Source organism: Eumetopias jubatus, unplaced genomic scaffold (genome assembly GCF_037043125.1).
Source record: "Eumetopias jubatus isolate StellerSeaLion01/CBP00866 unplaced genomic scaffold, mEumJub1_p1.0 scaffold_6, whole genome shotgun sequence".
Lineage (NCBI taxonomy): Eukaryota > Metazoa > Chordata > Mammalia > Carnivora > Otariidae > Eumetopias > Eumetopias jubatus.
In genome coordinates, this window is record NW_028274812.1 from 53,849,123 (window position 1) to 53,862,270 (window position 13,148).

At 38.9% G+C, this 13,148-nt stretch overlaps 2 protein-coding genes across 6 annotated transcripts in view; one reads left to right on the top strand and one right to left on the bottom strand.

Annotated features, from left to right (window-relative positions):
• Nucleotides 1-13,148, top strand: part of PDSS2 (decaprenyl diphosphate synthase subunit 2) — a 250,845-nt gene that overhangs the window by 200,955 nt on the left and 36,742 nt on the right. The gene's annotated exons all lie outside the window — the stretch shown is intronic.
• LOC114209987 (large ribosomal subunit protein eL39) lies at nucleotides 12,073-12,299 on the bottom strand. Its single transcript, XM_028104221.1, has one exon. The coding sequence runs from the start codon at nucleotides 12,256-12,258 to the stop codon at nucleotides 12,103-12,105; it is 156 nt and encodes a 51-aa protein (XP_027960022.1). The 5' UTR covers nucleotides 12,259-12,299; the 3' UTR covers nucleotides 12,073-12,102.

Below are 13,148 nucleotides of genomic sequence, written 5' to 3' on the forward strand. Positions count from 1 at the left end.
CAGTCATTAAGCGTCTGCCTTCAGCTCAGGTCATGATCCCAGGGTCCTGGGATTGAGCCCTGCATCGGGCTCTCTGCTCAGCGGGAAGCTTGCTTCTCCCTCTCCAGTCCCCCTGCTTGTGTTCTCTCTCTCACTGTGTCTCTCTGTCAAATAAATAAATAAAATCTTAAAAAAAAAAATAGGAAAAAGGTTAAATGAAGTATAGTACAATGAAATATCATACAACTATTGAATATTGTATTACTGGGGTGTATTTGTGTGTTTTTTGACAGCTGAACCAAAAATATATATACAGATGGTGTTAGTAGCTCTAATTGGGTTACATTAGAATACATTGCAGATTTACATTTTGGTTGAAAAGATCCAGCTAAATATGTTGAATGGAAGCTACCAACTCTCCCTTGGCTATTTACATATATTCATATATATATGTATCAGAGATGTGAATTTTAAAGAAGCTTCACAGAAAAGGGACATATTTAATTTTTAGTTTCTTTGCAAGCATACAAAGTCGTAAATGCAGACAACATGAGAATCCAGGATTTCCTAAACAACTGGTGAAATATTCCCAAATCACTATCTCCAACTTGATTTTAACTTTTCAGAGGGATATCTATTCCAAATAGCCAATGCCTTATGCAGTAACTCAAATCAAATAGATCTTGTCCAGAGGTCAGTAAACCCAGCCGAGATGATGTCTGTGAGCAGATGATGTCCTGCCCACCAACCTAGGTTCCCTGTGATACTATCTAGATCCTCATCCTTCAGGAAAGACTGGCAGTTTATTGCCCATCTCACAGCCCCGCCAGGCCGCTGTGGTTTTCTGCAGTAGCTTCAGGCCCTTCCTATATCACCGTCTGAGTCATGAACAGGATCACCAGTGAAGAGAAGATTCATCCACCTGCAACAAATAAGAACTAGGAAGTTGGTTTTTGTCATGCAAGGGAAAATATTCCTCAGGTTAAAGTCTCCTTACTTGAGTTTATTTTAATCTTCTAAATTATAATTTAATGTTTATATAAAGCTCTAGATGATGATAACGTTGTTCTGTGAATGCATCCTAGTCAGAGTTAGGGGACACAATTAGCATAATACTCGAGAGGGCCATTCTATCCTAAATCTCAAGGAGGTTGCTTGTAAATCCTGAAATTAGTTCTAGTACTCTCTTTCCTGTTTTTCCTGATATTTACCTCCACTGCATTTTTGTGACCCTTTCCTCCCCAGGTGTTGAATTTTATTTCAGGATCTTTAAGGATAACAGTGAATTCACCTTTGAATTACCTATGGCACCTGGCATAGTGACTTACTTGGAATAGTCATCCAGTTAATATTTGTCAGAAAAGTATGTGTGCTTTGGTTTTCACAGAGGTAGGCTATTGGATGGCAGCTCTCTCTTTGTTAAATAGAAAGTCAAGTTGGTATAGCAGAAACGGCCCATAGAGGACCAGGTTTTGGAAGACCTGGATTCTAGTTTGGACTCGGCTAGCATCTGTAGAACTTTAATCACAGTCTTTCATGTCCTTGTTATTATTTTCTTTAAAATGATGCTGTTGAACTAGATCATTCTGAGGTCCCTTTCAGCTCTCAAATAAGTCTAAGCAATAGGTCTCTTAGGTAAGAAATGCATTATAAGAAAAATATTAATCTCTATTAGAAGCTTAATACTAGTTTTGACACTGAGAAATGGAAAAGTCTTGCTCCCAATGTGGAAGTCACCTATGATTTCTTATTATCACATGTAAAATTACTTCCCTGCTCTACTCAGACAGGTTTGTGTCCCATCTACCGTTTCGATTTCCTGCTTGGAGAGAGTGAGAATTAATGACTAGACAGGGAAGGAAAGGGGAGATCACATACCCTTAATGTCCATTCAACATCCCTGTGAAGCCAGGAAGAAGAAACTTTCGGAATTTTTTATATCAGGCCCTGCTACCTCCTCTTCAACTCCCGAAGTCTTAAGATTAGATAGCTTAGGTAGTAGCTGTCTTCCATCACACCCATAAGCAGGCAGGTGCACTGTGTGCTCGTGCACACATGCACACACACACACACACACACACACACACACACACACACACACACACACACCCCTTTTGTAAGAGGCAGTTAAGAGCACCAAGCCAGAACTGAAACAGCTGAAAAATATTTGTTGAACAATGTTTCCATACTAAATTCTACCTTAATTTTAAATTTAAATTTGTAGCCGCTGAAAAATAATGATCAGGTAAAATACTGAGTGAATGGGTGATTCACCCTAGGGAGGTGAAGTCATTACTCAGTTATCATTTTGATTGCTAGTAAAAGAAAGTAGAATCCTTCAGAGAACCACAGAGCTCTGACTCTCTCAGGGAGTTCAGAGGCTATTGCAGGTCAGCAAGCTTTATTTTTAATGATCTTCTAGTTTTCTGCTGCCATTATAAGTCACTGAAGAGATAGGAATTATGATTATATTTTCCTGGCTGTTTCTGAAAGTACTGAAATGTCACTTAGGCTTGTGACATTCTGACACTGTTGTAACCAGCCATAAACTACCTTAAGAGAACTACATTTTTTTAAAATAACTTTTTATCGTTATGTTAATCACCATACATTACATCATTAGTTTTTGATGTAGTGTGCCATGATTCATTGTTTGTGCATAACACCCAGTGCTCCACGCAGAATGTGCCCTCTTTAATACCCATCACCAGGCTAACCCATTCCCCCCACCCCCCTCCCCTCTAGAACCCTCAGTTTGTTTTTCAGAGTCCATCGTCTCTCATGGTTTGTCTCCCCCTCAGACTTACTCCCCTTCATTCTTCCCCTCCTGCTATCTTCTTCTTTTTTTTTTCTTAACATATATTGCATTATTTGTTTCAGAAGTACAGATCTGTGATTCATCAGTCTTGTACAATTCACAGTGCTCACCATAGCACATACCCTCCCCAATGAGAACTACATTTTACCAATGCTAAGCTACAACTCACTCCTGCTATTACTTCTTATTCAAAACGTGAAGCAGAGATTGCTAGTCAAGGCTGGTGTACATAAACATAACACGTGTATTCTTAACCAAAAGAGAAAATGTACAAAGAGTCTTCATTAATGCTACCTGATATTCTTCTAATTATTTATTTTGAGTTGTTTCAAAAGGAATAATATTGACATCCTCTATCACAGAGGGTGGACAGTGTGGGCATTTGAAGGGACTGTATATGAGACCACAAAGACTGAAATGGCTCTAGATATCTCCCAAATTAAAATATTTCTTAAAGTTTTCTGTTATATTTAAGGAAATAAAGTGCTTGACTACAGGAGATAGAGGCGTAAATTGCCTGTAGGGAGGTTGTCTATGGCCTCTTAAAGAGGGAATAAAAGAAACACACAAACACAAGGAATATTGTAATGATGTCATTTAGAGAGCACAGAGGAAAGTCAAGAAATGATTTGAGAAATTGGTGATATCTGAGAGGGTCCTTGAAGAAGCAGATCTCGATGGCAAAGATGGGAATGGGAGGCTTCCTAGGGAACAGAAGTCATGAAAAAGGAATGCAGATGGGCAAGTGCACTGTATTCAAAGAAACACAAGTATTATCGTTTGGATCAAATGTGAAAAATATAGGGCAGTATAGGGACAGGCAAAGAATTGCTCTGAAATAGTACGTAATGCCTATGTTTAAAGACTTTGGTTCAAACAAAAACATGTACATGAAAGTTTAGAAGAGCAATGTTTACAAGAGCCAAGAAGTGGAAACAACCCAACGTCCATCAAATGATGAATGGATAAACAAAATATAGTATGTCCATACAATGGAATATTATCCAGATGTAAAAGGAATGAAGTATTGATATGTGCTACAGTATGACAAAAATGTTCTGGAACTAGATAGTGGTGATGGTTGCCCAACATTCTGAATGTACTCAGTGCCCCTGAATTATACTCTTTAAAATAGTAAGACTCTGGATGTTTGCTTGCAGAAAACGAACTTGAGGGAGCAGGTCAGGGAGCAGACACTGAAAGTCTTTGAACCAGGTAATGCCAAGGTCTGAAATGTGTTTTAGAGAGCTATGTCTGGCTACATCCTAAAGGACAAAGGAACAAGGAAATAGTAGAAAGAAGGAGATTGGTTAGGAAGTTTGGGGAACCTGTTGATACATTCGGGAGAGAAGTATCGATCAGAGTGTTGGTGACAAGAAGGAGGTTAGGTGTAAAACTCACTTCAGAGAGGGGCGCTTGGCTGGCTCAGTTGGCAGAGCGTGCGACTCTTGATCTTGGGGTCATGAGTTCAAGCCCTACCTTGGGTGTAGAGATTACTTAAAATCTTTGGGGGCAAAAAAAAAAATGCTTTTCAGGGAGAAAATGTACAGGGCCTGAAAATTGGTATGATAGGGAGAAGCTGGTAGGTGTGTACTGGGGAAGGGCAGGCAGAGGCCAAAACCAGGATTTTGAATTTGGATTACGGGAACAATCATGCCATTAATAGAAATAGAAAAGTTAAGTGGAAAAACTGGTATAAGTTTGGTTTTTGACATCATGAGCTTGAGGTGCACCATCAAGGTTGGTGGCCATCACATTGATAGTTGGCCGCTGGAGGAAACAACTCAGTTCCATATTCAGCCTGATTTCCTTGCTCATGGCCTTTCTGCAATCTGGGTAGATTTTGTCTGTGTTTGAAATTTTAAATTTCATGTCTCTTCCAGATTCCAAGAAAGCATAGCAAGAAAAAAAGGTTTGCAAAATGTTGACAAGACTTCTGAATAAACAAAAATGTATTATGTAGACAACACAAGCCCTTCCTCTTTTTTTATTTTTTTATTTTGTAAAGGTTTTATTTGTTTATTTTGAGAAAGTGTGTGAGCAAGGAGAGGGGCAGAGAGAGAGAGAGAGGGAGAGAGAGACTCTCAAGCAGATTCCACACTGAGCACGAAGCTCAGCTTGGGGCTCAGTCCCATAACTGTGAGACCATGACGTGAGCCGAAATCAAGAGTCAGATGCTTACCCTCTGAGCCACCCAGTCGCTCCTATCCTCCTCTTTTTTTTAATTGGACACCATGACCTTCTGTGCGCCTGTCTGTTGCTTCCTCTTTTCCCAGTTAGCCAGAGGAAGAGAATACAAAAAAGCTAATCCTTGAACATTCACATTTCCCTCCAAAGATTAGCTTTCCCAGGTGAAAGAGAAAGTCACATCAGGTTCCCGAGAAGTCCAGTTCTAAATGGTGTTGACTTCCTTGCAGATGCCTCTATACTATCTTATTAGTAGGCGGGAATGATCAGGATCACAAAGAAGCCTGCCCTGTTCCTTTCTATTCTGACACCTTCCCCGCTTTGTAACTGGAAAGCTGGATTGGTACAAGGCCTGCTTCTCCTACCAAACCAAAATTCAACTGCTTAAACTTTGGGGCTAGCAGATCTAATAGATTCTGATTTGTAAGCTTTTTTTTTTTTTTTTTTAATTTTTTTAAAAGATTTATTTGAGAGAGAGAGAACACAAGTAGGGAAAGGGTCAGAGGAAGAGGGAGAAACAGATTCCCTGCTGAGCAGGGAGTCCAACACAGGGCTCCATCCCAGGACTCTGGGATCATGACCTGAGCTGAAGGCAGACACTTAACCAACTGAGCCACCCAGGTGCCCCTGATTTGTAAGTTTTCTAAATCCTCATACACTACCCAAACCATTCTAGGATGAGGATGGAGGTCCTACCCTTCCTCCCTTCCTCTGTTACCCTATAAACCTTTTCATTCATGTATAAACTAAACTCTACCTCTTCATACCAATACAAATGCACAGAGAATTTATTTTCAGTAACACCCATCTTCTCTAAAGGAGCCAGTGATAGTCTTGCAAAAGACCTTTTTTTAAAATTTTATTTTATTTTATTTTTTTATTATTATGTTATATTAATCACCATACATTACATCATTAGTTCTTGATGTCGTGTTCCATGATTCATTGTTTGCGTATAACACCCAGTGCTCCATGCAGTATGTGCCCTCCTTAATACCCATCACCAGGCAAACCCATCCCCCTACCCCCTCCCCTCTAGAACCCTCAGTTTGTTTCTCAGAGTCCATAGTCTCTCATGGTTTGTCTCCCCATCTAATTTCCCCCCCTTCATTCTTCCCTTCCTGCTATCTTCTTCTTTTTTTTTTTAACATATAATGTATTGACCTTTAAAGTGTCATTGTTTTTGTAGCCACCAAAGTAATCTTTTACTCAAACAAGGATTACTAATGGATGATGGGTTAAGACAATTGGATGAATGGTTAGAAGGGAACCAAATATTCACATGGACTCAAAGCATCCCACAGATTACTTATTAAATACAAAGGGAAGTGGTGAACAAACTTAGTTTCACCAATAACGAGACAAACATATTGTATGACTCCTGATGTAATGGGGAAGTATACAGCATCATGTTTGTAGTTATCTTGCCAAAAAAAAAGTTTTCGTTTAATCTAATCATGAGAAAACAATCAGACAAATCCAGGATAAGGGACATTCTCCAAGGCAGTTGACCTGAACTCTTAAAAAATGCTAGTATTATGAAAGACAGAAAAGATATGGTGTAGGGACTCTTGTAGATTAGAAGAGATTTAAAAGCCATGACATCCAAAGAGAATGTATGATTTCTAATTTGATCTTGGACCGGGATAAAAACAGCTCTGAACGACACTACTGATTGAACTGGAAACATTTGAGTACAGACTTCTTAGACATTATAGGAAGCGTTAAACTTGTTGGATGTGATAATGGGTTTGTGGTTATGCAGGAGAACATCATTGTTCTTAGGAGATAAATGCTGAAGTATTCAGGGATGAGACATGATGTCTACAGCTTCCTCTCAGATAGGCAGCAAATGATCATCTAAAGAGAAAGCAAAGATGACAAAATATTAGCAATTGGTTCATGTGGGTGGAGGGCAAATGGGTGTTCATGATGTTCTCTCCTCAAACTAAAAAGTTTGAGGAGGAAAAAAGAATAAAAGTTTGAGGAGAAAGGTAGTTTTCCTTAAAATTTTAAAAAGAGAATCTCTCTTTAAAAATGACTGTTATTGGGCGCCTGGGTGGCTCAGATGGTTAAGCGTCTGCCTTCGGCTCAGGTCATGATCCCAGGGTCCTGGGATCGAGTCCCGCATCGGGCTCCTTGCTCAGCGGGGAGTCTGTTTCTCCCTCTCCCTCTGCCTCTCCCCCTGCTTGTTCTCTGTCTCTCTTGCAAATGAATAAAATCTTCAAAAAAAAAATAATAAAATTAAAAAAAACAAAAACGACTGTTATTCCCATATATAGCTGCTAGCATTTGGGAAGAATAACATGATAAGTAGAGATGATCAGTCTCTAGCAATTTCTGGACTCCCTGCTGTGGAATATTAGTTTTCTACTTTTAGAAAAAAGTTTCTCCATATCCAGCCTTCAAGTCCAGATACTAGTAGTTGAAAATTGGAAACAGTTCATTTATGTCATCCAATCCTTCTTTGTTACCTGACTTATAAGAAAGCATTTGTTTCTTAAAAGACCATATTGTACATCCATTACTTACCAACAGGGAATCTGTCTGCCTTTGGTCCACTGAGACTGCTATATAAACCTTTGGAATTAATCCCTCTGTGCATCCTCTCACTCAGAATGCTGGATTTTTTTTTTTTTTTTTTTTTTTGCTTTTGTACAGAATATTGTTTTACAGTGCTCACTATAGTTGTCTGAGGAGGCCTCTGGTGTCATGAGCACTGGCACACTATCTTGTCTATTTTCACATTTTTTTTTTTTAAGATAAAACAAGGTACAAACCACACATTCTCTGTGAACTGCTAAAGACTGGGAAAAATTACTTTCTTTTCTCCTGACCTGGATTGACAAGAAGCACACCTACAGGAGGCAAAAAGATGAGTGAATCCCTTTTAAAGACCCTAGTAATGAAGCCCGCAGGGAATTGTCATGTATGGGAGAATTTACAGTGGCTTCTGGAGATGAACAGTGTGTCAGGAAGAGGTTCAGGACTGCTGGCTGTTGAAATACAGTCTGGATTTATTTTATATCAGCCTATTTTGGGCCCCAGTGAGAAAGTTATTTTAATAATATCTTGCTGTGCTAGAAATATACATAAGTGGCAGATGTCAGAAAAAAGGGGAAAGTTATAGCACTCCATTCTCCTTGAGACTTAAGGAAGATCACTAGACCAGTGATCTTCAAATGAGTCAGAAACTCAGGGTAAGGGTACTTACTGCATTTTTAACAAACTATCTAGGTGATTCCGATAGCCAGTCCAGCATTTGTGAGAGCCCAACATTTGGGAACATAGGGTCTAGTAAATACTCTTATTTTACAGATAAGAAAATGAAGATGCACAGAAAAATTTTAAAATCCTTGGAGGTATTAATGTATTATGGGCTAGAAACCATATTTTCTGACACCCAGCATATCACATCTTCCCAGGAGGTCACAGTGCTTTTTGGAGTGGTCACCATCAAGATATTAGCCACTTGCTTTCCTCCATAGACAAGGTGTCCTTAGCACCCTAAGCTTTGAGGTGTGGCTCTTGAAATGTCCTGAGGTGTCTGTTCCGGGCTCTTTCTACTTCAACACACTGCTTTCAAGGTTGAGGCACTTAATTAAACTAAACTGCTGTGTCTGGGAGAAGGCTACTAGATCACTCTTCTCTGTTCTTTCTGTTGTTTGATTTTCATGAACTCTTTGAATTTATATTCCGTAGATTTCCCTCCTTAGCCTACTTAACTACTACAGCAGTTGGGCAGTAAAGTGAACATATGGTATTGTTCAATACAGGTAAAAATGATTTGTCAAACATCAGCTAATGGTTCACATTAACTACATCCTGACACTCTGAATCTAAACACCAAACTTTCCTAGAACTAGGAGTGAGTATGATGAACTTTGCTTCATAAGTTTCCTGAATAGACAGGACATAACCAACATATATAAAGAAAAAGCACTTATCCATCTATGCGTTCATTCCCCAGATATTATTGGCCATGTGCTCTATACTAATCCTGATCTAGACATGGGATACAGTTGTGAGCAGGAGAGAAAGTTGGTCTATTCCCATAGAGCCTAAGTCCTAGAGGGAGATTGTATGTGAAGCCCATTTAAACAAGGCTGTGCAACCCCTAGAATATAAGCTTCATGAGAGCAGAGATTTTTATCTGTTCTGTTCATGGCTCCTTCTCCAGTGCCTAAGCAGTACCTGATGCGTAGGAGGTGCCTGATGAATTTAGTGAATGAGCAATCATCTGGTCAAAGAGAAACTATGGCCCCTCCCAAATTAACTGTTTCACAAAAAGAAATAGAATAGGTAATGTTTAATGAGAAATATTATTTATAGAGGGGATTAAATCGTCATTTCTGTCAGTTTCTACTGTGCTATATTTTTAAAACCTATAAAAGCCTTTTGTGAAAAAAATTTTGTATCCGAATGTGTGTACTCTTAGGTGTGTAGATGACCTATGTAGATATTAACACACATGGCTGGAAATACATACATATTATATACCTATAAAGATTTAAATAGTCATTTGTTTTATAAAATAACTCATACTTTTAGGTACAAGCTAAAGCAGTCACGGATGAAATGGTTTCACAGAACTAGAATGTTTGTTGTGATAAAATAAAAAGGACATTTAGGAGAGCTGCATTATCAACAGCTGACGTCTGTTCAGGTTGTAATGGCTGCAGTGATCGTCATTTTATGGAGGCTTCTAATCTCTCAGCTTTCAAAACATTGAAGAGCTGTTATTGAACAGATGTGGATTCCATACATGGTGTTTCTCTGCCACTGTCTCCAACAAAGTCTATCTCTATTGGCTGAAAGGGTGGTAACCAAGCTAGCAATACAAAATAAAGTGAGAGAGTTTGAAAATTGCTTGTGATTAATAAAGCACAAGTACCTCAAAATAATAGAATTCTCTAAGATAATTAGTTTATAATCCAAGTAGGGAAAATTGGTTTTATAAAAATTTCTGATAGGACCACTCTAATGTTCTTATCTATGAACAACGTTACATTCCTTCTTCCTACCTGAAGAAACAGCTGTTGGGATTTTGTTTTTATTTTTATGAGACAAACTGGAAACTGACCTAATACCTCCAAAAGGAAAAGTCCACCCTAAGTCATTGTAAATTATATCATTTCTCCCTCTCTCCTTACCTTGCAATCTCAAGATACAAAACCTCCTCAACTTCCTAGCCTTCAACAAATACCACTTTCAACACTTTTAACATACCCTTTGTGTTAAACACTGAAAGGTAAGAATGTTGAAAGATGCTGAATGTTGAGCTGGTTAGAACAGGAACAGAATTGAAAGTAGTGAGGAAATGGCAAATTTGTTGTGGGAATGAGTTGTTTGACAGGAACAATTCTGTAGAGCTCCCAGTTTGTGCATCATTTGAAAAGTGCTGTGCTGGAGCAATCCGTACTAATCAGTAAGAGACAAGAGAAAGGATGAACAATTGAAAAGGTGGGAAGCTTGTGACCACAGGATCAACCTCAATGTTAGCTATCTCTTAACCTAAAATGAATTTAAGAGACAGCTGGGAGTTTGAGAACTCAAAGACTAAGCAAATTGTGAAATGCTATTGCTAAAATTTTCGTCACAAGCCGTGGATTATTACTTGGATCAAAGCCAGTTCCTATTTGTGCACTAACAAAGTTTAGTAGCTTGGTCATGAGTACACCTATACAGACATGTTCAAGGGCTCCCTATGAACTGCAGATATTATAGTGGAGAAAGAGGGGTTTTCAGTGTAGACAAAACTATTTTGGGGGGAGATGTCCACAGACACACAAGTCAATATAAAATATCTGAGCAGAGAGAAGAATAAGCCTAGTTTTTACATTTCTGCAAGAACTGACTCCTATTCGACGAACCATGAGAGATGATGACTCTGAGAAACAAACTGAGGGTTCTAGAGGGGAGGGGTTGGGGGATGGGTTAGCCTGATGGTGGGCATTAAAGAGGGCACGTTCTGCATGGAGCACTGGGTGTTATACACAAACAATGAATCGTGGAACACTACATCAAAAACTAATGATGTAATATATGGTGGTTAACATAAAAAATTTTAAAGAAAAAAAAAGAACTGACTCCTATTCCTTGTGGCATAATGCATCTCGGGATTAAATTCAAACTCTTCATAGTTCACTGAAAATCTAGATCCCTAAAACATTTGAAGAGCAGATTGAAAACTCCAAATTCTTTGTTATATTACATTGGTTGCAGAAGCCTTTTGTGTCATAGAATAACATTCAAGTCACAATTTTAACTTAGAGTGGTTTGTGATGGTACCAATGGCTAATACCTGAGCAGTTATTATGAAAATAAGAAAAACAAAATGCAGGCATCTTTGTATAAAATTTTTAAAGGATTATAAAGAAGCAAGAAGAGTCAGGACCAATGTTATATAAACATCTTTTCTCTCAAGTAGTAATTTGACTTAGGAACAAAATGGTCTCAAGACCTAACTTATTTGCAAATTGGATAGTTCTTACTCTGCGCACAGGTAGCAGGAGTTTTATTCTGAAGTCTACAAAAATGAGCTGATATATAAACAAAGATTAATACATTGATTGTCTCTATCATGTTAGGATATTATATATAATACATTTGAGTATATGTGTTAATTTTAAATTTTTAATAACTAAAATATTTTTTTAAAGATTTTATTTATTTGAGAAGAGAGAGCTCGAGCCAGGGGAGGGGCAAGCAGATACCCTGCTCAGTGGGGAGCCCGATCCCAGGACCCTAAGATCATGACCTGGGCCTAAGGCACTGAGCCACCCAGGCACCCCCTAGCCACACTTTACATACTTGCTTGTCAAGGGACATTTCTATCACTGCAGGAAGTTCTGACAGTGCTGTGCATGATCTGACAGGTGGGGAATTCCGTACTTTGCACATCAGAAACACAACAGTAGTAGAGCCGAGAGGTCTCACATTTATTACTGAACCAACCTACGGGTGCAGAGGCATAGTCAGAAAAATCATTTCCATGATAAGACAAGTCTATGGCCAGGTAGGAAGGATGTTTACAGAATAATAGAACACATGATCTTCACGCAGCTTAATTAAATATGTATGCCAGTTAGGTGTGTCATCTCATGACGTGTGACGCCTTACAGACCCAGCTTGGTTCTTCTCCAGTGCCTCCTTTTGGAGTTGTACCTGATCTTATTACCAGTTTTCATCCTAATCCACTGGGGAATGGGACGATTCTGCTTTTGTTTCTTGGCCAGGAATCGCTTGATTCTGAAAGTCTTGTGAGAAGACATGGCGAGAAGCAGCCAGCCACGCAGAGCAGGATGGCGGCGAAAAAGAGCTAATAACTAAAATATTTTAAATAAAGTCTGACCCCATATAGAATGTCTTCTTTTTTTAAGATTTATTTTATTTTAGAGAGAGAGAAAGTGCCAGGGGCAGGGGCAGAAGGAGAGAGAGAATCCCAAACACACTCCATGCTGAGCGTGGAGCCCTGTGTGGGGCTCACTTGATCTCACAGCCCCGAAATCATGACCTGAGCTGAAATCAGAGTCAGATTAGATTAACTAACTGAGCCACCCAGGCACCCCTAGTATGCCGTTTTCAATTCCACCTTTCTATCATCCCTGGTGGGGTGGGGAGTGGAGGTGGGGGTCTTTCAACAATACAACATAATAAAAATTATGCCAAAGGAAGTGGAAGAGACCATGGCCCCACAGATTACTTACTGTTTATACAGGAGGAAACATGTCACTCCCGTGGAACCATCTGATAGTCACCACCTTAACCAAGTGATCAAATTTATAGCACTACTAAGAGCGATGACAGCCTGACATTTTGTGCCTCCTGAATTGATACAGTATTAAGTATGTAATATTTTGTATAAAGTACTCATGGCAGAAACGTTTAAGCAAGCTTTTTCAGACCCAACTTTCAGCTTGCAAGCAAAACAGGGACAAGTTAAATGACACAGTGGAAAAATAATATGACAAATCAAAAAAGTTAATGATTTTCAGAGTGCCTGGCTGGCTCAGCCAGTCAAGCATGCAGCTCATAATCTCGGGGTTGTAGGTCTGAGCCCCACATTGGGTGTAGACATTACTTAAAAATAAAATCTAAAAAAAAAAAGTCAGTGATTTTCATGAAAAAGTTAATGGTTTTTATTTTTACTTCTTGAAAAATG

Coding starts and splice junctions, on each gene's coding strand:
- LOC114209987 (XM_028104221.1), bottom strand. CDS start 12,258: ATGTCTTCTCACAAGACTTTCAGAATCAAGCGATTCCTGGCCAAGAAA.